This window comes from Camelina sativa, chromosome 11 (genome assembly GCF_030686135.1).
Source record: "Camelina sativa cultivar CO46 ecotype springtype chromosome 11, ASM3068613v1".
Taxonomy (NCBI): Eukaryota; Viridiplantae; Streptophyta; class Magnoliopsida; order Brassicales; family Brassicaceae; genus Camelina; species Camelina sativa.
The window spans coordinates 36,080,994-36,107,383 of NC_141890.1; the positions used below are offsets into that span (position 1 = coordinate 36,080,994).

General features: G+C 36.1%; 2 protein-coding genes, 1 non-coding gene and 1 pseudogene across 4 annotated transcripts; 2 read left to right on the plus strand and 2 right to left on the minus strand.

Moving 5' to 3' along the window:
- Positions 1-3,336: 3,336 nt before the first annotated feature.
- On the plus strand, positions 3,337-6,727 carry LOC104725091 (protein transport protein SEC23 G). The gene is made up of 2 exons (XM_010443696.3): positions 3,337-4,471; positions 4,832-6,727. Exons 1-2 carry the CDS (start codon positions 3,758-3,760, stop codon positions 6,494-6,496), a joined length of 2,379 nt encoding a protein of 792 aa, XP_010441998.1. The 5' UTR covers positions 3,337-3,757; the 3' UTR covers positions 6,497-6,727.
- Positions 6,728-6,811: 84 nt separating this feature from the next.
- Positions 6,812-12,641, minus strand: LOC104725092 (disease resistance-like protein DSC2; annotated as a pseudogene). The gene is made up of 4 exons (XR_015572978.1): positions 12,146-12,641; positions 9,312-10,429; positions 8,925-9,227; positions 6,812-8,840 (listed from the first exon to the last, which is right to left on the minus strand). The product of XR_015572978.1 is annotated as a disease resistance-like protein DSC2 (transcript).
- Positions 12,642-19,197: 6,556 nt separating this feature from the next.
- On the minus strand, positions 19,198-19,304 carry LOC147934870 (small nucleolar RNA R71). Its single transcript, XR_015573317.1, has one exon. It is a non-coding gene; the product is annotated as a small nucleolar RNA R71 (small nucleolar RNA).
- Positions 19,305-23,363: 4,059 nt separating this feature from the next.
- LOC104725095 (uncharacterized) lies at positions 23,364-26,312 on the plus strand. Its single transcript, XM_019232794.2, has one exon. It carries the CDS (start codon positions 23,644-23,646, stop codon positions 25,546-25,548), a length of 1,905 nt encoding a protein of 634 aa, XP_019088339.1. The 5' UTR covers positions 23,364-23,643; the 3' UTR covers positions 25,549-26,312.
- The last annotated feature ends 78 nt before the right edge of the window (positions 26,313-26,390 follow it).

Genomic DNA, 26,390 nt, shown 5'->3' on the forward strand with positions numbered 1-26,390 from the left:
ATCAGTGGATTGTTCTCATCAACGAACTGTTGTGGATTCACCATACCTCGTCTCAAGATCTCACCTGTTGAAAAGATACACAATTCTTTTATCAGGGGTCTGTTCTGATACCAATTGTAATATAGAGAAGCACAACACACTGATTCACACTTGGAACGCGCTAAACCAACGCTTTAATATTTATTCTTATTAAACTCTTAACCGGTTAAAAGAATAAATCTAATCACTCTTCTCTTCTCTATCTAACACAACACCCTGTGTAGATCTAAGAGAGTAAAACCAACATTCTCTCTTTTTATCTATAAGAGAAGAAAACCAACTCTCTCTCTTTTTTATCTAAACTCTCACCAGTGTAGATCTAAGAGAAAGAAAAACAATTCTCTGCACACTTAATCACCTCCCTGATTAACGTCATAGAGAACTGGGAACACCCCTTCTAAGCCTTATTTTTGTGGCTTCGAAGTTCACAACTGTATCAATATTCTAGAGTGCTCAAATTGGCTCGTGGCCTACTCCTAGAATATATATACACGACTTGAGAAACCCTAGAAGGCGAATCTCCAAGTAACAAGGGATAAGGAAATTGCTTGTTCCTCAAGCTTATCCTTTCTTTATTTGTAGCAGAGAATATTCTTTATATCTCCAAGTAAAATCTCGTCCATATCTTCAATATCAAGTCAGCAACCTTCCTCGACACATCATCACATCCACTCATGTCTTGCCACGTCAGCTCATGCATCCACGTCAGCAACTCAGGCGTTTGTGATTTGATGCAGCTTCCTGATTGGCACAACGCTCTGTTCGGTACAACGACTTGTTCTTCACAACTAGTTGTTCCAGAATCTGCATTTACAGTTGCTCCATATCTTTGTCAAAGTTATGCATTGCTAACCAGTAACTAGATCGAACATGAATGTTGCATGAGTTAACTCTTGTTTTGATCAAGTGACTCATTATATCTGCACAAAGTATAAATAATTATGGTGATATCGGATCACCTTGTCTTATTCCTCTTTCTGGAATGACCATTCCTTGTGGTATGTACTATTTATAAAGATAGAATAACTTATAGAACAAACTGAATCCATAATCTAGTCTATCCATTTTTCAAAAAAACCAAATAGAAGCATTGTTACCTCTAAAAATTTTCATTCCACCCTATCATAAGCCTTTGTAACATCAGTTTTGATAGCTATATAATTTTTTGAAACTCTTTTTCTGGCTTTTAGTGAATGAATCACCTCATGTGCTACCATAACATTATCAATGACTAAACGTCCAGGTATGAACGCAGCCTGTGTATCTGATACAATGGTATTCAAGTGTTTTTTAAGGCGGTTTACCAAGCATTTTGATATTATCTTTTACAGGACATTACATAGTGTTATTGGTCTAAAGTCAAATAGGGTGTTAGGTGAATTTATTTTTGGTATCATGCATATATTAGTATGGTTTATACCTGATTTCATGTAGGAGGTTTAAAAAAAAATCTTTCACTTCTTGTATGATATCATGGCCAATAATGTTCCAATAATGTCTATAGAAACGAGCAGTTAGTCTGTCTGGACCTGGAGCTTTGTCATCATTAATTAAACATATTGCATCATATATTTCTTCTGCACTGAAGTCTTTAGTGAGATCGTCATTAACTGCATAAGTCACAGTGGGATTAAAATCACCAAAATCAATCGGAGAAACCGACGTTCTACTTGATTTGTATGCTTTTGTGAAGTATTATTGAGCATGTCTTCCAATTTCCTCATCTCCTTGATGCATAATATTGGCATCATCTTTTATTAAAGAAATGTGATTTCTAAAATTCCTTGTTTTTGTTCTTGCATGGAAAAAGGCGTGTTACGATCACTACTATGTAAGACCATCTCCAATGTATATCTCTATTTTTTTTTTCTCTAATATAGAGTAACTAAAAAATAGAGCATTGTTTTCCTCCAATGTATTACTCTATTTTCAACTCTAAAATAGAGTTAGTGTTAAAAAATAGAGGTGAGAATATAATTGCTCTATATTTAGAGCAATCCTATCATTTTCTCTATTTTAGAGTAAAATATAGAGTAGGGTTGGAGCAAATGTTGCTCTATAATAGTATTTTGACTCTAAAATAAAGTGGGGTTGGAGATGTCCTAACCATTGGTTTATGCTCTTATTCTACCAATAGTACTCTTCATCCCGATATGCTTTGTTTAATTCTTGTTGCAGCCAAGGAATCCTTCGTCTCTCATTCATGTGTAGACTTTCCATTGCAGAGTTCAGAGTTGACTGAAAGTAGTCTATTCGTTTCGATGCATTCTCATTATCACTATGTTTGCTTTTTGCCATTGCCTTTCGGCAATTTGTTATTTGATCACAGATAGAAAAATAGCTTCCATCTTTACAGGAGTTCCACCCTTCTGCAACCACCTTCTCAAAGTTTTCAATCTGAGTAAGTCTTTTATCAAATATGAATTGTTCGTGTAACCTATTCTGAGGTCGAATTATGTTTGTGAAAATTGGTTTATGGTCTAAGCCATTGAATTTAAGAAATTTAGCTTCTGCAGTCGGAAAACTTGCCTTCCACTCTGAATTAACTATTACTCTATCTAAACAACATTTGACCGTGTAATTTCTTCTTTCCCCTACCCATGAAAATCTATCTCCATTGTGCTTTAAATCCACTAGATCACAAACTAATATCATGTTCTTAAAACTTCTAAAAGTCCATTCTTCTCTTGGTGGACCTCCTATCTTTTCTGCATTACCTATGATCTCATTAAAATCACCAGTAAGCATCCAAGGTCTTGATCTACTCTCACCTAAATTTTCTAAGTACTCTCAGAAAACATTTTGTCGGCTTGGAACAAGATTCCTATAAATACGAGACAAATAAAAACTTATATTATTAAAGTTAATATGAACATCTATGATTTGTTGATCCTGATACAGTTTGGATAATGAAACATTGTCTATCCACATCATAGTTAAACTACCACTCCTTCCTTGAGGGGTTTAGTAATAACATTGTTATATCCTAAAACAGAAGCAAATTCACACACAATAGAACACCTATTTAGAGTTTCACATAAAAAAACATAACATGTTATTTTAAAATACGACATAAATGCTTTAAGAGAAATTGTGTCAGCGACAAATAGATGCCCTGACAATTCCATGAGACAACTCTCTTGGAGGCATAGGAGTTTCAGTGGAAACGAAAAGGTATATCAATGTTCCAATAAACACAAATCCTCGCGAACTCCACCAAATTTGCATTCTCATCAAAATCGGCATCAACGACATAGCAAATTTGACTACAAATGTAGGTAACGATGGCGGTGGTGAGAAACTGAATCGGGATTCCTCTCACTTGAATCCAGAACAGGGTTGTAAAAAGGGAGAGTAGATTTGCAAATTAAAAATAAATAGAGGGTTTGTTTGCAATTTGCTCGGGAAAAAAAAAGAAAAGAAAAAACAGTGTTTTATTTTAAAAAGGGAATAAGCCTTTTATCGGAGAAGAACGAACTCATGGACAAGCTCTGAAATCGTAAAAATCAAAGAATGTTTTTTTTTTCTTCTTCGCCGGCCGGAAAAAAAACATCTACAAACTCCTGTGAAACTCTCCTAGTCCAATTCCTTTCCCTGCCCGTAGAAACCAAAACAAGCTTGAGGATCTGAGAAAATCTTTTCAACACTTTTTTTTCACAGATCCATGAATACGGATATTTTGAAAAATCCCCAATCAGTGAAATCGAAGATCTAAGCTATGGATTTCTTAGAGCTAGAAGCAATCGAAGGATTGAGATGGTCATGGAACTCATGGCCAACTACAAAATCCGATTGCGAATCTCTCGTTGTTCCACTAAGTATCATGTACACTCCATTGATGCACTTCTCTGAGCTTCCCACGATCCCTTATGATCCATTGATCTGTTCTCGATGTGGAGCTGTGTTAAACCCTTACGCTCGCGTTGATTACCAATCTCGAATCTGGTCTTGTCCCTTTTGCTTTCACAAAAACCATTTCCCTCGTTCTTACTCTGGGATCACTGAAACCAATCTCCCGGCGGAGCTTTTTCCGACTTACAGCGCCGTCGAGTACGCTCCGCCGCAGCGGAAATCGGGTTCGGCTACCACGACTCCCACGGCTGCTGCCAGTTGGGGTAATGGGTTTAATCAAGGGCTTAGATCAATGTCTTCGACTTCGTCTTTTTCGTCTCTTGCTTCTACTGTTGGAGGTGGTGTTGTGATTGTTGGTGAGCTTGGGCCTGCGTTTGTGTTTGTGGTTGATGCATCTATGGTTGAGGATGAGTTGAGGGCTGTGAGGAGTGAGCTTTTGTTAGTCATTGAGCAGTTGCCTGAGAATTCTTTGGTGGCTTTGATTACTTTTGATTCTATGGTTAGGGTTTATGATTTGGGTTTCTCTCAATGCTCTAAAGTTGTTGTTTTTCATGGCGAACGTGATCTTTCTGAAGACCAGGTAAATACCCCCTTTGAGATTTGGGACTCTTGCTTAACGTTTTTAGCTTCTTTCTTGCTCTAATGGTGGGATTTTATCTTAGTTTGATTAGATTGAAGGATGCAAATGCTTGAGAATCAGTTCCTTTTTGTTCAGTTTGAGGATTGTGTTAGTGTTTAGTTATATATATAGTTTGATGACTATAAGTGTGTTGAATTGTTCTTGCGTAGTTGGTTCATTGTTGTGATCTGAATACGTTAAACAAGTACTCTTTATCACCTTCGTGTGCTTCATCATGATTGTGTGTATCAATAGCTTGTTCGTCGTAGCTGTGTTGAATTTGACGGAGTTCTTATTCGTTTTCATGGAACATTTGAGCAGATACAACTATATCTCGGACTTGGATATCCAAAGCAGCTTCATCATGGAAAGATGTCAGCGATTCGGAAGCAGAGTTTTTTGCTTCCATTGGCGGAATGTGAGTTTAACTTAACATCTGCTTTTGAAGAAATCGTTCCTTTGGTTAATGTCAAACCAGGTCATCGGCCTCATAGGGCAACTGGTGCTGCGATCTCAACAGCATTGGGACTGCTTGAGGGATGTTCTGTAAGCACGGGTTCTCGGATTATGGTTTTCACATCAGGGCCTGCGACAAGAGGCCCTGGGATCGTAGTGAACTCGGATCTAAGCCATTCGATCAGAACCCACAGAGATATTATTACTGGTAGAGTGTCTTATTACGACAGATCTTGCGGGTTTTACAAGAAATTAGCAAAGAGGCTCTGTGATACCTCCGCTGTTCTCGATGTGTTCGCTTGCTCTCTTGACCAAGTTGGAGCAGCGGAACTGAGATACGCAGTTGAAATGTCTGGTGGATTTCTCTTACTGGGAGAGACATTTGAATCCGAACAATTCAAAAAATGTCTTAGGCATATATTCAGCCGCGATGCAGATGGGAACCTGAGTATGTATTTTGATGTGTCTTTAGAAGTTGTGACGACTAAGGATATGAGAATCTGTGGTGCTCTCGGTCCGGTTGTGTCATTAAGACAAAAGAACGATATAGTGAGCGAAACAGAGATCGGTGAAGGCGGAACATATACATGGAAAACGAGCACTGCCACAAATAAGACATGTGTTTCCTTCTTCTTTCAAGTGAGCAGCGAACAGAATCCAAAACCGCAGCCTGGTTCCGCGTTCTTCATTCAGTTCATTACTCGGTATCGGTATGGAAATGGAGGAATGAGGAAACGGGTTACAACGGTTGCTAGAAGATGGGTTGTTGGAAAATCTCCAGAAGTCTCGTCAGGATTTGATCAAGAAACAGCTGCTTCAGTTATGGCGCGGCTTGCAATCAACCGAGCAGAGGAGTGTTACGCCAGAGACGTTATTAGGTGGTTAGATGACGGTTTAATCCGCTTTGCTTCACGGTTCGGAGATTATATTCAAGAAGATCCATTTTCTTTCAGGTTGACTCCAAACTTCTCGCTTTATCCTCAGTTCATGTACTACCTACGAAGATCACAGTTTCTTGACGTCTTCAACAATTCCCCGGATGAAACCGGATTTTTCCGGTTAATGTTAAACCGGGAAGGAGTTGTAAACTCAATCATCATGATTCAACCAACGCTTCTTCGGTATTCATTCGACGGACCGCCGGTTCCGGTTCTCCTCGATATCCGGTCAGTAACTGCAGACGTGATTTTGCTGTTCGATTCATACTTCTACGTGGTTATCCACCATGGATCAAAAATCGCACAATGGAGGAAACTTGAGTATCATAAAGACGCAAACCACGAGACATTCCGGAACCTTCTTGAAGCACCGGAGATTGATGCAGCTCAGTTAGTGACTGATCGGATTCCAATGCCGAGGATTGTGCGGTGTGACCAGCACGGTAGTCAAGCTCGGTTTCTTCTTGCCAAGCTCAATCCTTCGGTGACTCAGAAAACAGATCATACTGGTGGTTCAGATATTGTTCTTACTGATGATTTGAGTCTTCAAGATTTCCTCGAAGATTTGCAATCTCTGGCAGTGAAAGGCTGAGAAATGTGGGAGCAAACTAGTTAATTGGTTCTGTTTTTGAATTGGTACAGGTAATGATTTTGACTAATTGGGTTTTGTACGAAAAAATTAATACAGTATTGGTATTTTAGTCATCATCTATACCTGTTATTGTCAGGTTTTCTGAATCGTTTAGATGGAAATGGGAATTCGAAATGTATAATTAAGTTTGGACCTGATTTATTACAGAAAGGTTTTGATCTTTGTGAGCTACTGTAATTGTGCAATGCGACAAAAAAAAAAAGTCCCCAGTAATTTTGTGAGACAATTCTCTCTTATCATGAGAAACATGTGAACTGCCTTAAGAAGTAATCACTAGAAAAGCAAACATAACTAGTTAATCACCAAATTACAAGGGATATAGGTTACATGACCATAAGCTTTTGTCCAATCTCCCATCATGCAACATATAAGTGACCAACCTAAACGATGAAGCACCACACTAGTATTTATACACAAAGTTTATCGAAGAGCTTGTTACGCATTTAGCTTCAGCTCCTCTTCTTTATTTACTCACGAGCACACTTGGAATGGAGGAGCGAACTCAAGTTGTGCCTTCTTTAATGACCCGATGGAGTAACTGGATCATGAGAAGCTTCTGCCAACGAGCCGCAATAACCCATCAAATGCCGAGACAATTTCTTGTTTAATCTCTCTGTTTTCTTGTCTTTTTTTCTTGCCTCTGAATAGATTTCTCCAGCTTCTTTGCTGCCTTCCTAATAGATACACACAGTTTCTTGTTTATCTTCTCTGGTTCTTCTGAAGAACTTGGACGCTTCCTTTTTGTGCTTCTCCTTGTTTGTAAAGCGGTTTCCCCAGCACCTTTGTTGTCTTCATAGTCCATATCTACAACGCTATCCTCAAGAGGCAGAGACGATAAGATGGGGTGAGCTACGTAGTCATATTTGGGGTGAGCTACATAGTCATATTTGCAGGGACATGCCTCTACGAATTGCACACCACATCGTAATATCTTGCAAGGAAGGCCCCCAAAATCAAACCGCAACTTGTCTTCTGGAATGTTGTCTTGCTCTAGCGTGAAATAAGAGTTGAGAATAAATAAGTGATCCTTCTCAAAAGTATATGACACATCTATGTATGGCCATTTATACACAGATGTAGAGTGGTTGCCTCTGAGGTGACAGGATATTTGGATACAGCTAGCAGGGACATCATTAGGCCAATCTCCTGCAGGAAGTACAACGCAAGCCTTGAATCTCATGGATCCGGAAAGATGCATATGATCTATATGGATAGTCAGTGAACTTCCTCTAGCGTGGTGACTAAAGTATTCAGGAACTTCCCTACCTGGTAAGATTGCATAGCCACAAGACCATTCTTCAATGAGTAGTTTACGAGCTTCTCGTATCAGTTTCACGCAGTTATTGAACTTGAGAATGAGCTTGGGGTTGTGATATGAGTTACATGGCTGAGATATGCTTTCCAGTGACCTACAGTTTTCTGCATGCAGTTCTGACAGGGAGTCTGGAAGCTCTGGCAGTGAGACAAGTTCCACACAGTCGTGAAGGTGAAGGGAGTGCAGATGTGAGAGATGTTTGATGGAATGTGGAATACTCTTGAAATCATTTTCACTCATACACAATTTTAAGGGGAAGCTATGGATCTTTTCAGGTATATCTGCCGGCAGACTCTTAGCTTGAACATTGTCCAACCTCAACAACAGCTCATGCTTAAAGTTAAAGCTCTGGAAGATTTGTACAGGAAATTTCCTCACATTAATGCATCCCGTAAAATTAAGCTTCTGGAGACGTATTAACTTACAAATGTCTGGCGAGATGTCTAGCAGCTGCTCACAGTATGTCATTGACAATATCTTGAGCCCATTGAGATTCTTGATCCAGTCAGGAATCTCAGTTATTCTTGAATAGTCCAGATACAACTTTGATACGGTAGCTGGAAGAAGAGGGAATGTTGTAACTGTTTCACAACATATCATTGTTAATCTCTTTAGACGATTCCAATGTTGAACTGAAAGAGGCACTTCTCTTATTGCTGTGAAGGATGCACTTAAAACTACAATTTCACTAGAAATCTCTGGAAAATCTTTCAATTTTGAGCACTCGCAAATATTGAGGAAGCTTAGAGACTTCAATGCGAGGTTTGCAGGAAAAGACTCCAGATTTATGCATCCCCCAAGGTGTAAGTAATTCAGCTTTTGAAGTTTTCCAAAAGAGGAAGGAAGTGCGGCCAAACTGCGGCAACGAGTCAACTCTATTCTCTCCAAATTTGTTGCTTTCGAAAGATCAGGAAGTTCTTTCAGGTTGACGGAGGCACACAAATTTATTTTCTTGAGACAGTTGAGCATCTGAAAATGTGAAATTCGTTGTTAGTTTGGACAAAAACTAAATGCACAATGCATTTTACCAAGAAACTGAAGCTATAAACTTACAGGGTATCCTTGCCAGAGCTTCTCCAATTTGCTCTCTCGCATATTGATTTCAACAAGAAATTTCGCAGAGAGTTGAGTTTGCATACATTTCATAGGACATGCTTCCCAATGGAGTAATCTGAGTCTAGGAGGTAAAGGCAAACAGTCCAAACCTTCATCTAAATGCAGTCTGGCCTTATCAGACCATTGTTTGTAAAATCTTAAAATTTGGAGATTATACATTCCAACGAAAGCTCCCTTACCTAGGAACAACTCCTCGATTTCAGACATGTTGAACGATATGCCTAAAACAGTTCCTGTGCCCTGAAATATTCTCCAAAAACAAAAACAAAGTTAGAACAATGTGATTCTTTGAGATCATTCTGAGAAAGCCAAATTAGATGATACAAACAAGGACTTACGTTATTATCTAGCAAGAACATCATTGATCGTTTTAGCATCCACTAGAAATTGACGTTTCCCAGGTTCATGGGTTGATTGTCTACGAACGATTTGTCGCCCCATCTGTTGTAACAAATTGTGCATCGTGATACGTTTGTCACTCGAGATAGATATGAGAGCCCTTTCGACTAGGACGTCAAGTCCACTTTCAATGTCAAGATCACTATTTTCAAGGAGCTGGGTCACACGATCTTTTCTTTCACCATTGAATAAGCATGCAACATGGAGAAAAATAGCTTTGAGATTATCATTATCACCTAAGCTATCATAACCAATTCTTAATATCCTTTCAATGTCTACATGAAGAGTGGCCTTGAGACTAGGTAGTGCACGAATCCACTTCGTTTTGCTTTTGCCACGCAATGATGAACCTAAAACAGATAGACCTAACGGAAGACGAGTGAGCTTTGTAACTTCATTAGCAAGCTCCACATATCCATCTGCTGGGGAATCTTGTCTGAATGCCGATTGACAAAATATCTGCAGAGCTTCAACTCTTGATGGAATCCCCACCTCATATATATGGTTGATATCATGCGCTTCCAAAATATCTTTATGCTTGGTGGTCACGATAATCCTACTTCCAACACCAAACCAGTGAGGTCGATCTGCTAGAGCATTTAGTTGCTCTATGTTATCCACATCATCAAGAACAATTAGCACTTTCCAGTACCTTAGCCTGTTTTCCACAACACCTAGATTTTTTATCCTCAAATCCTTATCGTTGAATAGTTCAGAGAGAAACCTTTCTTGCAACCTCAACTTCGAGCTATAGCTTTCATTACTCCAATAACTTCCTTTAACATTTTCCATAAAAAGAGTAACCTGAAAGTTGCTGGATAACCGATTGTACAATGCTCTAGCGATTGTGCTTTTACCAATGCCTGCTGGACCCCAAATCCCTATCATCTTCACTTCATTACTCTCAAGACTTAACAATAAACTCATCTTTTCTATATGATCTTCGATTCCAACGAATTCATCAAAATCTTTTGACAGCGTAGAATTCAACTCATTAGAAACATCTGTGCAAATTTTTTTTTATCATAGCCGCTTCACTATGCCTGAACAACAGAAATATAATCATTTCTTCATCAAAATTAACTAGAATTTGTACTAGAATTAAGAGACTCATATATATATATATATGTATACATACTAGAATTTGTACCGCGCCGGATTTTAATTTAAAATATTTTATATCTAAATATAATATTTTTAAATATAATCATTCAAATTTTTGAGTATAAATCTATACAAACACTAAACTTACTTTACTAAGTGATAAACATATATATTGTTAAAGATAGATTATAATCTTAATTTTTTATCAATGAAAATCATTGAATATAAATATAATTATTTGAAGTTTAAAATATAAATCTATATAAAAGTCATACTTATTTTACTAACCTATATATAACATATATTGTCTAGTGTCGCACTATTATTTTCTTGGTAAATCAACAATATATCATATGGTAACAAAAAAATGACTTAAGAACCTCACCGGAAGAGTCGACAATCTTATACCTAGAAGAATTTATTCCATATTCATATCCTATGAAAACATCTTTTTAAAAGTTTTAACATCAAATTTTGATCGTTGGTTTAATTACAAAGATAAATTAAATATATTAATATCCCACATTAAATGTAAATATACAAAGTTTCATGAACATTTTTAGTGTTATGTCGCTACAACAATGTTGTCCAAGTGCATCACCTGTCATAACAAGTTACATATTTTTCTAAAACCTCATATGTTATTTTCGGATGTTAATTTTGTGATGCAACCTCAGTTTCGTCTTCTCAAAAAAACATAGTCTATTTTAAATATATTGTTTCTCCCAATATTTTGGGTTAAGAGAATTTGAGAAAATTGATGAAATTTCAAACTTGTTTTATATTTTACCTTTTTATCATATTATAGAATTGTAGTTTTAGTTGATAATATGCCTTATGAGCTATGGTACACCTTTGATCAAAAAAAAAAAAAACATATGGTACACAAATCATATGTCACTTTTTGTAACGGCTTAAATATCATTTTTTATATTTTGTGACGATTGGTTTTGTTTTTTTAGATGGATTATTTTTCAAATGTCTTTTTCATAGTTTTCCCCAAAAAAGTGTGACCATTACAATGTCTTCATTTTTTATCAAAACTTTTAAGTTGAGTTGAGTAATTAATATTAATATTTATTTAAGTGAAATTTAATAATAAGTCTTTGTAGTATATGTTTCTTAGAAACTAATGTTTCACTTCAATTTTATTTTTATGTTTAGAATTTTATAAATACAATTACATAAATTGTTTTTTTTACTCTACCATGCATTACAATCTTACTTCCATTATAAAACTCATTAACCCATTCTAAAGTTTGCAATATAATCATTTTTTAGTTCAAATTTGAATAATAACATTATTACTAAAACAAATTCATAGTATTATATTTACTATTTGATACTTAATTCATTTTAATATAGTTATTATTTTTATTATTTAATAAAACAAATCTATATTATTGTTTTTACTATTTTAATATTTAATTAATTTTACTTAATTTATTTTTTAATTTATTTTTACTATTATTAATTATAAATAATAAATGTGCAATGAATAAATATCTAAGATAGTTATCTTTTATGAAAAATAATAATAACATTGTTAAGGTGGATGCGAAAAAAAAGTTAATTTTATATATATGAAATCTATACATAGTTCTATGGATTTGGAGATAGCAATGATAGTAATAGTTGGAGTGAAGAACACAAACCAGTTTTTTGAATGCTCTCCGGAAATGTTGGCAACATCAATTAAAGCTTGCTTCCATCTCTGCTTCTCATCATGTGTTTTCCCCAAACAACTTCTCTCTCTCGAAGCCCTTCCCAAAATCTCCGATCTGGTACCGTACATGAGACGGATCCACATCGTAGAAAACTGTCATCACCATCTGCTCTTGGGAATCTTTGCACTCCATGATCTCCAACAGTTCGTTTAAGCACCAGCTCGAAGAAGCGTAGTTCTTCGATAGAATGACGATTGAGATTCTCGATGCCTTAATCGCTCGTATAAGCTCTGGATGAATCGATTTGCTGTTGATTCCATTGTCCACGAATGATATGATCTTCCGGTGCTGGAACTCGTTGAGCAAGTGGCTGAGAAAAGTTTGTCGGACGTCTTTGCCTCTGAAACTTGGGAATATGTCGTAAGATGAAGATGAAGAAGCCATGAGGGAGATGGCAAATGCAGGGCTTTTTAGGCCCAAACAGTAAGCCCAAGCCCTGATAAACAACAAATAAATATGTTCATTTGCTTTTAGTTTTTCTCTTGTTTGATTTATCTATCTATGGCAAAATAAGTTTGTATAAAGCCAAAATCAATTTGGAGAACATATGAATATCATCATGTTACTTATTTATATATAGTTGTGGTATCTCATTTACAATTCAACTCTTACATCTCCATTAACTCTAGGAAAATTGCTAGATGTTCTATAATATTTTTAGACTAGATCAAGTCTCACTTTTTTTTTTTTTGGTGACCAAAAAAAAAAAAAAAAAAAAAAGCCTTAGTTATCTCCAAAACGTGAAGGCAGTAATCATGACAGATTTGTTGATATGTTAAAGACTTATTAAAGAGTACTTGTCAAAATCTCTTATTTGGAAGCTTAGCCGTTGACATTGATGTCCTCAAAGTTTGGATATAAGGAAACATTCATACAAACGAACGATTCCTGTTATTTTTTAGAATTTAGACGAGTCTTTGTCATGATATATATAGAAAACAAAACACCATAAAATCAGTCATATTAACTTTTCATTTTTTTTAGTTTGTTCAAAAAAAAAACTTCTCATTTTTCTTGAGAAAGTCACTTAAGAATCTGAATACAAATAAAAGGTAAAAAACTCATAATCCACTTTAATCACTACGAGCTCCGCCATTATCATGACCATCAACGTTAGAAACCATAACCCCCTTACGGAGATTCCAAATCATCAGTCACAAAATAATTTAATTACATCATGCAAAATCACAACCAAAACACCAAATCCAACAGTTATAAAAAAAGCTGATCGGAGAGAAACCAAAGATTTCGAAACAAATCTTAAATGGTATACACTTTTTCAATTATCAGTCAAATACGGAGGGCAATTATTTCTGATACATGATGTTTTGATATATAAACTTAACTGCTTTCTGACTCACGTATCAAAATCTCCACACGAAAGACCCCTCCACTTGATGTTTAATTATATTATATACTAGCTAGGTCGAGTCTCATGCGTTGTGCACGAGTTTGTTATATTAATTTATTTTTTTAATTAAAAGTCATTAAAGTTTGGTTAACTTTTTATCAATTTTTTTGAGAGACTTTACCATGTATTTACTGTATCTATTTTTAGAATTGTTTTATCTCTAATCATTAACTATATAATTAATTTTAAATGATCTGTTTATCATTTTCTAAATTATTAACGTACAATTTAAAAACTCTTTTAATAGTTCAAATATTATTATATTATCGATATTTGTTTTATTGAATTTTAAATTATATTATAGTTTATATTATTTGTATTCTATAACGAGGACACATTATTTTGTGATGTAGCTAAAATGCAATATAGTCATTGTGAAATTTATGATTGCAAAATAAAGTGTTGATATTTTGAATTCTTTGTAGATCTTGAATACAAGTTGAACATTCTTCTTCTTCATCTTGGGTGGCATGCTTTTGTGTTATTTCTAGGTCTTGTATTACATGCTTTTGTGTTATTTCTAGGTCTTGTATTACGACTTCCACATCAATTGTTCTTGTTTTATTTGGATTGTAGTATTCGATTTCAAAGAGCACGATGAGTGGTTGTGGGTTGGCTGGGTCAAATGTTATGTAGGTTATGTGTTATTATAATATTGTTTTTTATTTTTATTTTTACGACTACTCTATAATGGTCAGTGTTATTTTACTGATTTTGTTAGATTGGAACACCATACCGTAAAAATTTAAGTAGTTATTTTAGCTGTCTTTATTTTTATTTTTAAGTGGAATTTTAATTTTATATTCATCCAAAAACTATTTAACACAATTAAAATTTTGAAGTATGATCATTTTCTGTTAAAAGTTCATTCATATTATGATTACTAAAAAAACTCATAATATTATTTTCAATATTTTAAAATTTCATTTATTTCCTTAATAATTTATTAAAACGATATCAGAAAACAAATATCTTATACTCTAAGTTTCACCAGTTTTTATAAAAAATCATGAAAAGAAAAGTGTGTGAAATTTAAAATATATTTTTATTTTCTATATATTGTTTCTATTTCTAATCATATTAATATAAATAGTATAATTAACAATAAATTATTTTTTGAAATTATTTTTTTTCTGTTATATCATAGGGTGATAAAGCAATTATGTTATGATGATACCATTATGTTTTTTTTAGTACATATGTTTTAAAGAAAATCAAACGGTAACTTATAAATTACTATTAAATACAAATTTGAGTTGTGTCTTTAATACAATATATATGATTATTGAATATAATAAAAGTGTGTCAAATTAATATAAATATGTTTTTCTTCTATAAATTGTCTCTATTTCTAATCATTTTAAAATGAATAGTGTAATTAACAATAAATTAATTTTGAAATTATTGTTTTCAGTTATTTCATGGGGGGATAAAATAATTATGTTATGATACCATTTTGTTTTAGTACATATTTTTTAAAGACAGTCAAACTGTAACTTATAGAATACTATTAAATACAAATTTGAGTTATGTCTTTTAATACATTATATATGATTATTGAATATAATGTGATATATATATATATATATTAGAAAATCTTCTATATTTTTAAATTAGTCTATCATAAATTAATTTGGTTTCAGTTTTTACTTTAAAAGTATGAAACCATTTTCTATTTTTATTTGGTTTCAATTTGTTTATATTTTTTAGTTGGGTTGATCAGTATTTTTTTTAGGTTCTATGGTGTATGATTTCATTATGAAATATATTAGTTGCTAAAACTAAAAAATGGAAGGAATATATTTTTGTAACAATGTTGAAAAATATTCAAAAAGCAAACTATACAACAATTATCTTTTTTTTAACAAACTATACACCACATAAGATACAAATAAAATAAAATCAAATAAAAAATAGAATGTTAAATTTAAAATTAATGAGAATAGCATGTGTCACAAAAGTAGAGTGTCAAATGTCACTTTGTTTGGCAAAGTTAGAAAAAACCTTCTCTTAATTAGAAAATCTTCTATATTTTTAAATTAGTCTATCATAAATTAATTTGGTTTTACTTTAAAAGTATGAAACCATTTTCTATTTTTATTTGGTTTCAATTTGTTTATATTTTTTAGTTGGGTTGATCATTATTTTTTTTTTAGGTTCTATGGTATATGATTTCATTATGAAATATATTAGATGTTAAAACAAAAAAAAATGGAAGGAATATGTTTTTCTAACAATGTTGAAAAAAATTCAAGAAGCAAACTATACAACAATTATCATTTTCTAACAAACTATACACCACATAAGATACAAATAAAATAAAGTCAAATAAAAAAAATAGAATGTTAAATTTAAAATTAACGAGAATAGCATGTGTCACAAAAGTAGAGTGTCAAATGTCACATTGTTAGGCATAGTTAGAAAAAACTTTCTCTTATTATATATGATGGTTAGTAGCTGATTTTGTGGTAGATGACTGTTATGACTTAGAAACATAGGGATTAATCCATAAAGATTCTTATTATTTTTCACCAAATGGATCACCAATTGAAACCATGTAAGAAACATATAGGTTCCTCCAAAATAATGAATCTTACTAGATGAGTACCCGTGCAATAGCACGGGTTGAACTTTATATTATACAAAAATTATGTATATTTTTTGTATATTAAAATAGTTTTTCATATTTTAATTAATTTTTAATCAATTTTATCATATAATCTTAACATTTTACATTTAAGTCGTCATCCGTTATAAAGATCATAACTCAATTTATCATATAATCCATTACATTTAAACTCATATATCGCTTACACTTGTTAATTCGGAAGATTTTGTAAAAAGTTTGTTTATATTGTTAAATTTGTTTATATATTTTATTCTTCAAAGTGGTATTATTCTTCTGAATTAATTGGTTAATAATAGTGTGAATGATTAAGGTAAAATTTCTATAGAAATTACGGTTTGATGTTCATATATTTTACCTTGTTTTCCCTTAGCATATTCACATCTTTTGCATGATTTTCTATCACATTTGTTTATTAATGTATAGCTTTAGAACTGTTTATGCATTAGAGTAGATTTGGATTTCATATGCATAGTGTCTTGCATAAACAGGTGATTTTGGATCCTAAGGAGCATGGAAGGAATGCTGAAGAAGATTGAAGCTGTCAAGTGAAGAAAACAAGGGATTTAGAGCTGAAGAATCAAGGTCCGGAAGTCCACTCGACCGCCCACTCGACTAGACACTCGACCGTGTGCGGAGAAGGACTCGACCGGATGGAAGAAGCAGAAGAAGAGGCCACTCGATCTGGCACTCGACCGAGCACCTGGTCGAGTTGACCGAGCCGCCCACATATTTTGTCTTTTAGCATTTTTAGGGCTTTCCTTCCTTTTTCTATAAAATGTCTTTTACACTGCAGCCACCAAGAGAGACTTTTTTAGAGAACAATAATCTAGACCTAGTATTTACCCTTTTGGGAGTTGTTTACTTTTTGCACTTCTTTGCTTAGATTCTTTAGCCACTTTTGAGAAAAAACTAAGAAATCCTTGATACTTGTTGGTTCCATAACTTTCTAAGTATTGAGATTTTGGGTTTGATTTCTTCTTCAATATTGTAGATCTCTTACTCATCTATCTAATAATGCAAGTTTCATTGATTTATGGGTTTATGACTTTGTTCATCATGTTTTGTGATTGTGAGTAGTGGCTTGGGATCTTGAGGATGGATTAGGATGGATAAGGGTTATGGTTATTTAGATTGGTCAAGATTGATTGTTTAATATCTCTTCTGGGTTAGATGAACTCTATGTTATTCTTATACTGAGAGGGTAAGGGTAGATCTTAAGCTTCTTAGCATCATACCAATGTCTAAATTGCTAGATAAGGCTAATACTAGAGATTATCATGAAGCATGCTAAGAGATTAGATGTTTTGTTTGATTTTTGACATTAATGATCTGGTTGTATAATGTCTGCTTTGATATGTAATAACTAGTGAGAGCTAGGTCTAAGAAGTATCTTGGTTTGATTGTTATTGTCATGAGAATGGATTAACATGTATTAGAAGATCATTGTCTAGAGATAGCTCATTGTTGATTGAGGTTTGTTGACCAATTTAGATAACCATAGCTTGAGTCCATCCCATGAATCCATCCTTGGGACCTTTCTTTGTTTATTGATTTCCCTGTTTTAATCCTGTTATTTGCTTACTATTGCTCTGTTTCAATATTTGCTCTGTTTCTGACTTTCGTTCATCAACTCGACCATCCACTCGATCAAGCATCCGATCGAGTGCTTGCTTGAGCTCGTTCAGAGTTCCTGTTTAATCTTCTGCATCTGTCTAGTTTATGTCCTGTTTCATTTCCTGTTGCATTCCTGCTGCATTCATTTAGTTTCTGTTTAATCCAGTTTCATTACTTGTCTTGCTTTACTGTAGTTCATGTTCCTGTTTCATTATATTACTGCTTTGATCATTCTGTTTAATTTGCATCTAGTATCTTGTTTTAGTAGCTTAACATTCTGCATTTCATAATCATCATTAGGTTGTTAGTGACAAACATCTTTTATATTTGGCTTGACTTAGATGAGTATTCACATCCTGATTGCTTGCATCACACTCATTATGGTTTGACATCCTTTATGCTACAACTACATAAGGGTAATTGAAACACCTTGCATCCACCTATATTCACATTCATATCATCATCAACCATCACCACACAAGAAAGCATGTTTCAATTTGGCGTCATTGCCTGTTTGAGTGTTTGTTTGTGACATTTAGGATTTATACAATTCTAAGATTAAGTTATGTTGCTCCTTTGATCACTACTGATTCGAATTCTTCATCTGCTAGGTTGTTTTGAGTCTCAGGTACCAAATCGACATACAATTCGAGCTACCACTCGACCGTCTGCTGTTCGAGTACCTGATCGAGTCACAACCGGGATACAGTTAGTCGGCTCGTCTCAGTCAGTTCGACCTTCACTCGAGCTAGTGCTCGACCGAGTACCTGCTCGAGTCAGTGATCAAGTCTGTCACTGAATCAGTTGATGCAAACAAGATCTAAGGGAAATCAGAATCTTCAGAAGTATCTTGATCACATCAATCGATTACCAAGAGACCTAAGACAGCAGAGAACAAGAATACTCCAAGAACAAGAGAATCAGTTGCTAATGGAGCAACAAAATAATCAAGAGCAAAGGCCAAGGCACATTGGTGCAGGAGATGCTCCCAATACCCATAACCAAAGAGCTGGTATTGTGCCACCTGCAGTTGCCAACAATAATTATGAGATCAAGAGTGGACTAATCTCCATGATTCAAGCCAATAAATTCCATGGGTTGCCAGTGGAAGACCCCCTAGATCACCTTGATGAGTTTGTCAGAATTTGTGGCTTGACAAAGATAAATGGTGTAAGTGAAGACAGCTTTAAACTCAGGTTGTTCCCATTCTCCCTTGGAGACAAGGCTCATTTGTGGGAGAAGACCCTCCTTACAGGGGCATTCAAAACATGGGATGGGTGCAAAAAGGCTTTCCTAGCCAAGTTCTTCTCCTATGAAAGAACAGCTAGATTGAGGAATGAAATCTCTAGCTTTGCACAAAGAAACAATGAAAGCTTTTGTGAGGCATGGGAGAGATTCAAGGGTTTCCAAACTCAGTGTCCACACCATGGATTCAGCAATGAGTCTCTGCTCAGCACCTTATATAGAGGAGTCTTACCCAAGATAAGGATGCTTTTGGAGACTGCCTCCAATGGAAATTTCCTCAACAAGAATGTGGAAGAAGGATGGGAGCTAGTAGAGAACCTAGCACAATCAGATGGGAACTACAATGAAGACTATGATAGAACAGTAAGGTTTGTCTCCAATGATCAGGATGAGAAGTACAAGAAGGACTTGAAGGTTGTTCATGAGAAGTTGGACAAGATTATACTAAGCCAACAAAAGAACATTCATTTCCTTGCTGAAGAACAAGCTCCAGTTCAAAATGGGGAGAGTGAATTTGTTGAGATTTGCTACATGCATAATCAAGGAGGGTTCAAAGGATACAATCAGTTCAAGAACAACAACCTTTCCAATAGAAGCACCAATGTAGCAAATCCTCAAGATCAAGTATACCCACCTCAACAACCCCAACAACAAAATAATTATGCACCTAAGCAGCAACACAATGGTTCCCAGCCTCAATTGTGTTCCCCTCCAGGGTTTCAGACTAACCAAGGCCAAGAACCAGATTTGAGGGCTATGATGCAACAAATGTTGCTTGGGCAAGCAACTAGGCAGATTGAGGATGCAAAGAAGTTTGCTGAGCTGAACCAAAAGATAACTTCTCAGTATAATGATCTCAACATCAAGTTTGAAAGTCTGAACTCTAGAGTGAAGTACATGGAGAGCAACATTGCTTCTACTTTAGCACCAAAACCTAATCAACTTCCTAGAAAAGCTATTCAAAACCCAAGGGAGTTTACTGTAAAAGACATCTCTATGAAAAAGCTGTCACTGAGGACAGTGAAGTTCAAGCTGGGGAGGATTTGTCAATTATTGAAGCCCAAAGTAAAAATATCTCACAGCAAACTGAAGTCGACAAAGCACTCGACCAGTTGCTCGACCACACACACGATCGAGTACCTGATCGAGTGACTGATCGAGTTGTTCCCCCAGAAGCTGTTAAGCCTGTTAAATACATTCCTTCTGCTTACAAACCACCTCTACCATTCCCAGGACGTTTCAAGGCACAAAAGCTGAAGGAACTTAGGGAAATAATTGAAAAGAAGGAAGCAATGGCTTTACAACAAAAGGAAGTCATTGAAAGGAAGGAAGTGATGGCTTTAGAGGAAGAGGTTGTCATAGCATTCAAAGAAGAAGATAGAGGACCTGCTTTGGAACAGTATACCCCATATCCTTTGTACGAAGACATGCTACTTGAGATATCAAGGAAGAAAGCTCAAAATCAGGACAAGAAGGATCTTGAGGAGATTGAGGGAGTTATTATCCCAACTAAAATTGAAGATCCTGGTCCATTCAATCTGCCTTGCTCCTTTAGCTATCTGCACTTCAACAAATGCTTGTGTGACTTGGGAGCATCTATCAGTGTGATGCCTTACTCTATAGCACAGAAGCTTGGGCATACTGAATTCAAGTCTAGCAACCTCTACATAAGTCTAGATGATGGATCCAATACAGATGTGGTTGGAAAATTGGAAAACTTACCAGTCAAGTTAGGCAAGGCTAGGATTCCTACATATTTTGTGGTCATAGATATGGAAAAGGAGTTAGAAGACCCTATCATTCTAGGAAGACCATTCCTAGCCACTGCTAGAGCTGTAATTGATGTTAAGGAAGGGCTGATAACCTTGGATATAAATGAAGGCTTGACCATGAAGTTTGACATCAACAACCCAACCAACTTTCCCACTAGAGGTCAACCTTTTGTTCTTAAAGACAAGAGAGCTTATGAGGTCCCAAGTGAAGTAGAGACTTCAAAAGCTAAAGTCTCATCTCATGAGGAATCAGTGGAGAAGCTCAAGGGTTCAGTTCAAAAGTTGACTGAGCTAGTGAAGGATCTTCAAGTGCAACTCAACAAGAGGTCTTTGAAGAAGGCAAGACCAAGCCTCAAGATTAAGAAGAAACAAGGTTCAATCGTTAAGGAGGAAGTGATCAAGAAGCAACACCAAAGTGATCAAGTTGTACCAGGGAGGATTTCATCACCCCCTTGGTCTCCAAACCAAGCCTGAAAAGGCATCAAAAGTCAAGCTTAGTGACTTTAACAAGCTCACTAGGGAGGAAGTCCCTAAGGTATCATTGTAAATATGTTTAATTTTCCTTGTAGTTTTGATTTCTTTTCTTTTATGTTTGTGTTGGGCAGACCATTTTATGAGAGTATAAATGGGTTTAAGAAGAATTGGACTTGCAAAAGTGGATTCGCAAAGCCACTCGACCAGCCCACAAGAGGTACTCGATCGAGTGGACTAGAATTTCAAGCCCAATCGATTCAATTTTGTCTTGCACGATCGAGTGGAGGGAGAGAGAGGTTCAAATTTCAAATTTTGGTCAAGCACTCGACCACGTGGGGTCGAGTTACAGTAAAAAGTGAGTTAAAGATTCCCAATTCAAATTTGAATGGTATGGACGCTCCACCTTGTCTCTTTGTCTCCTTAGCTTCTTTATAAACAGCTAAACTCGATCCTATGCTTCTCACACTCTCTCATTTGCTTAAAACAATCAAAATCTAGCTTAAAATCTCTCTCAAGTTCATCTTTTTGCTCAAGCTTAGTTCTTTTAGTTTTTGGGTTACTAACCTATTAACTTTGAGCTTTGAGTCTATTCCTTTCAGTTTTCTCTCAAAATGTCTTCAAGAATTACAAGAGCATCTCAACAAGCTGCTGATCGCTCCTTGGGTCGACGTGATGCACAGCTTGCATCAAGAAAAGAAACTGGTGGAAGTACTCGAGCTAGCAAACGACCGAGTGATGGTTCCAGTAGTCGGTCGAGTGGCATGCCGAAGAGAAGACATCAGCCAGTTGAGGAGGATCCTGAGCAAACTGAAAGTGAAGAAGAGATGGAGTTCACTCTTCAAGAACACATGAGGAGGAACAAAGCAAAAGGAAAGAGGCCAGCTAAAGAACAACAAGAAGAAGAGGTTGAGAGTGAGAGTGAAGAAGAAGAAGAAGAGCAAGAAAAAGAACAAGAATCTGGTGATCTAACCCCAAGGCAGCTCTATGAAGCTTTCATGAGGATGAGCTTTCAAGGAACAAGATATCCACACAAGGAGACCATGGAGAAGCTGGGAATTGCTGAAAATGTGAAGTTTCTTTTTGAGAACTGCAACCTAAGCAAGTTCATGAATTTGTGAATAGAAGGGTATAGAGAAGAGAGCTGTGAGTTCTTAGCCACCATCAAGTTTCACTTCTACCCATCTATAACCTATAACCTATAACTATTATATAGTCTACAAAAAACGAAGTTGTGTACTTTCGTAATATTATACAAGGGATAAAAAGAATTGAGATTATACAATCAGCGAGAACAAGCTTGCGTAATTATAACAATAGCCAACCATGTCTCAAGGAAATCAACGATCTTCGAGTTTGATGAAAAGAGGAGAAAATTCAGATTCCATTCTTGAGGTACTCTCTAGAGACTGACGGTAAAGTTAGTCCAGAGGTTTCGTTGCGTGTGGAAGCTATGGGGATTCATGCTTGGCTGTCCACATTTCACCAAGTAATTCTTGACCAGGTCTTCAGCTCGTCCACGTTTCTTATTTGGGGTCCAAGGATACCGTGAGTGGCTCTTCTACTCTGATGCTACTGTACTGTGATCGGAAAGCAGAACATACACCAAATGTGTTGCTAGATCTTTTATCGTACTGAATAATTGTAATGTAGCATGTCAACACTAGTGTAAAGCTTTATACCATCTCACTTTACTGTTCAATTCTGGAGTTCCCTATAAGTGAGATGGTCTAAAGCTTTGCAAAAAATATGACTTGTGTTTCAAGCAACGTCCTCTTTTTTTTTCTGTTTATAAATATCTTAAGTCATTCAATTTAAAAACTTGCCTGTGAGAAACATGACTGGGAGAGGTCTCACTGTTACCCTCCTCAGTAAATGATCTTTATAGTCTTTTTGTCTTTTGGTTTTATAAAGTCAGGTAGCGTTATTATTATTATTTTTTTACGTAGAAGATTATCCAAATATAATACGGTATGATAATGATTTAAGAAAAAGGAAATAACAAAGGAAACATTTATCATCATATATACTGTATATACAAGAGATTATCTCACTAAAATAATATGATTTTTAAGAAAAAACAAAAAAGGATACATTTATCCATTATTGGATTCCAATTAGGATTCCTCCTGTTTTCTAAAATCCTAAACCAACACAACTTTGTTAGATATATATATCGACCACCTCAGGTCTTGTTTTGTCTACGATCTATAATCTCTCTACCGTGAAGCTAACAACAAGGAGACCTAGCAAGAGCTTTGTTTTTCACTCAAGAGGATTAAAGATGCAAGCAAGGAAACGTATATTCGCAATCTATGCGATTTCTGTACTCGTGTTGTATCTTCTCTTCATTGAATCTCCAAAATCTGTTGTTCCTGACAACAACTCACCGTTCAAACGAGGCTTACCTCTCTCCAGAACCGATGACCCCGTTACCATGAGTAGTAGTATTGTTACAATTGCGGACTGCTCGGACCATTGCGATGCAGAAGACTTAGGTACCACAGTTGTAGACTCCGACCATAATGAGAAGGAAGGCATAGGTACCACGTTTGTGGACTCGGACCATGACGAAACGGACGAGTTAGGTACCACAGTTGTGGACTCGGACCATGACGAAACGGACGGGTTAGGTACCACAGCTGTGACAGACCCTAACGAGAAGGAAGACATAGGTACCACAGTTGTGGACTCAGACCATAACGAAACGGACGAGTTAGGTACCACAGTTGTGACAGACCATAACGAGAAGGAAGAATTGGGTACCACAGTTGTAGACTCCGAGCATAACGAGAAGGAAGACTTAGGTAACACAGTTGTGGACTCAGACAATAACGAAAAGGAAGAGATAGGTACCACAGTTGTTGACTCAGACCATTGCGAAAAGGAAGGGTTAGGTACCACAGTTGTGGCAGACCATAACGAGAAGGAAGACATAGGTACCACAGTTGTGGACTCAGACCATAACGAAGCAGAAGACTTAGGTACAACAGTTGCAGACTCCGACCATAACGAGAAGGAAGACTTAGGTACCACAGTTGTGGACTCAGACCATAACGAGAAGGAAGACTTTGGTACCACAGTTGTGACAGACCATAACGAGAAGGAAGAATTAGGTACCACAGTTGTAAATTCAGACCATAACGAAGAGGACGAGTTAGATCCGTTGGTACCTCCTCGTAAAGCTGGCAAGAAAGAGAGAATTGAATGGTTCAGAAGAAAGCTACCTGAGCTGGAGATACTGAGATCGACTAGCAAGAGCAAGAGATTCCATTCAAGAGTTTTGGATCTGTACAAGAATAACTGCTCAGCTCAGTTCTTTATGGTATGGCTTTCTCCTGCAAAAACATTTGGACCAAGAGAGATGTTAGCTGTTGACACTCTCTTCACCACCAATCCTGGCGCATGCTTGGCGATTTTGTCCAACACCTTAGACTCCCCTAGAGGATACACCATCCTTAAACCATTGTTTGATCGAGGCTTCAACCTTATTGCTGTAACCATAGATATCCCGTTCCTCGTGAAGAACACTCCTGCTGAAGCTTGGCTGAAAAGACTAAAGAGTGGCCGCATGGATCCTGGTTCTATCCCCTTGTTCATGAATCTCTCTGACCTAACAAGACTGGCGGTGCTCTACAAATACGGAGGAGTATATCTAGACACAGACATCATCTTCCTTGATGATATAACAAGACTGAGAAACGCTATTGGAGCACAAAGCATGGATCCGAAAACAAAGACATGGTCAAGACTAAACAATGCAGTAATGGTCTTTGACATCTACCATCCGCTTATGCGAGAATTCTTACACGAGTATTCCACAACTTTCGACGGAAACATATGGGGACACAACAGCCCTTACCTAGTCTCTAGAGTCATCACAAGATTAGGAAACAAACCTGGATACAACTTCACAATCTTTCCACCAGATGCTTTCTACCCAGTGAATTGGATCAACATGCCAAAGCTTTTCAAGAAACCTGCAACCAGAAGAGAAGCAGAATGGGTAGAGAAGACGGTACAGGACATGAGCAAAGGGAGTTACATGATACATCTATGGAACAAAGTGACAAGGAAGATTAAGATTGAAGAAGGAAGCGTCATGTACAATCTCATCTCCACTCACTGCACAGTCTGCAGAAACATCAAAAACTCTCATATACTGTCTAAACAGACACAAGGGTTCTAGACTCAACTCACTGCACAGTCTACAGAATCATGAAAAAGTTTCATACTTTCTAAACAGTTACAAGGGTTCTCGTTTTTCAAAGAAGCTTCATGTATAGTCTCGTCTCTACTCACTGCACAGTCTACAGAAGCATCACAAAGTCTCATACTTTCTAAGCAGATACAAGGATTCTCGTTTTTCAAGGAAGCCTCATGTACATTCTCGTCTCCGCTCACTGCATAGTCTACAGAATCATCACAGATTCTCATACTTACTTTCTAAACAGATACAAGGATTCTCGTATCAATTCACTGCACAGTCTGAAGAAACATCACAAATTGTTGTTCTTCTTTTTGTTAATGCTTTTTGGTGTTCATATTTTGCATTACTCTTTCTCTTTGTAAATGACTCAAATCAGATAAAAACTGATTCGGAAAGAAGCAAACTTTCATAGAAAGGAGATGTTTCAAACAAGAACCAGCATCAGAACTAAAATCATATTAAAATTTACAGTGAGAGACAACAAAGTGAGAAGATGACAACCGTGAAGAAGATAACTGACGCCATCGCCGTGTTGCTGTTATCGAATGTGTTGTGTGTGTGTGTGTAATGGGGAATGTTCAAAATCACACATTTCAAAGCCTCATAACATTCAAGTTAATCTTTAAATCACACACGATGGGGCGGAATGGATGATACTGTCATTGATTCTGAAGTACGGTAAAGCGGACGAGCGGCGCCGGAGATGATTGATTCATCGCCATCGTTGCCGAGGAGAAAAGTCTGATTCATTCATGAACTTTTGAAGTTTTAATGAGGCCCAAACCCATTAAAAGCCCACTTAAATGAGTCCACCTAATATA

What these genes read in the sequence shown, in the direction of transcription:
- LOC104725095 (XM_019232794.2), top strand. Translation starts at nt 23,644, where the DNA reads ATGCAAGCAAGGAAACGTATATTCGCAATCTATGCGATTTCTGTACTC.
- LOC104725091 (XM_010443696.3), top strand. Translation starts at nt 3,758, where the DNA reads ATGGATTTCTTAGAGCTAGAAGCAATCGAAGGATTGAGATGGTCATGG. An exon ending in GTGATCTTTCTGAAGACCAG is followed by an intron (nt 4,472 to 4,831) that starts GTAAATACCCCC and finishes ACATTTGAGCAG; the next exon opens with ATACAACTATATCTCGGACT.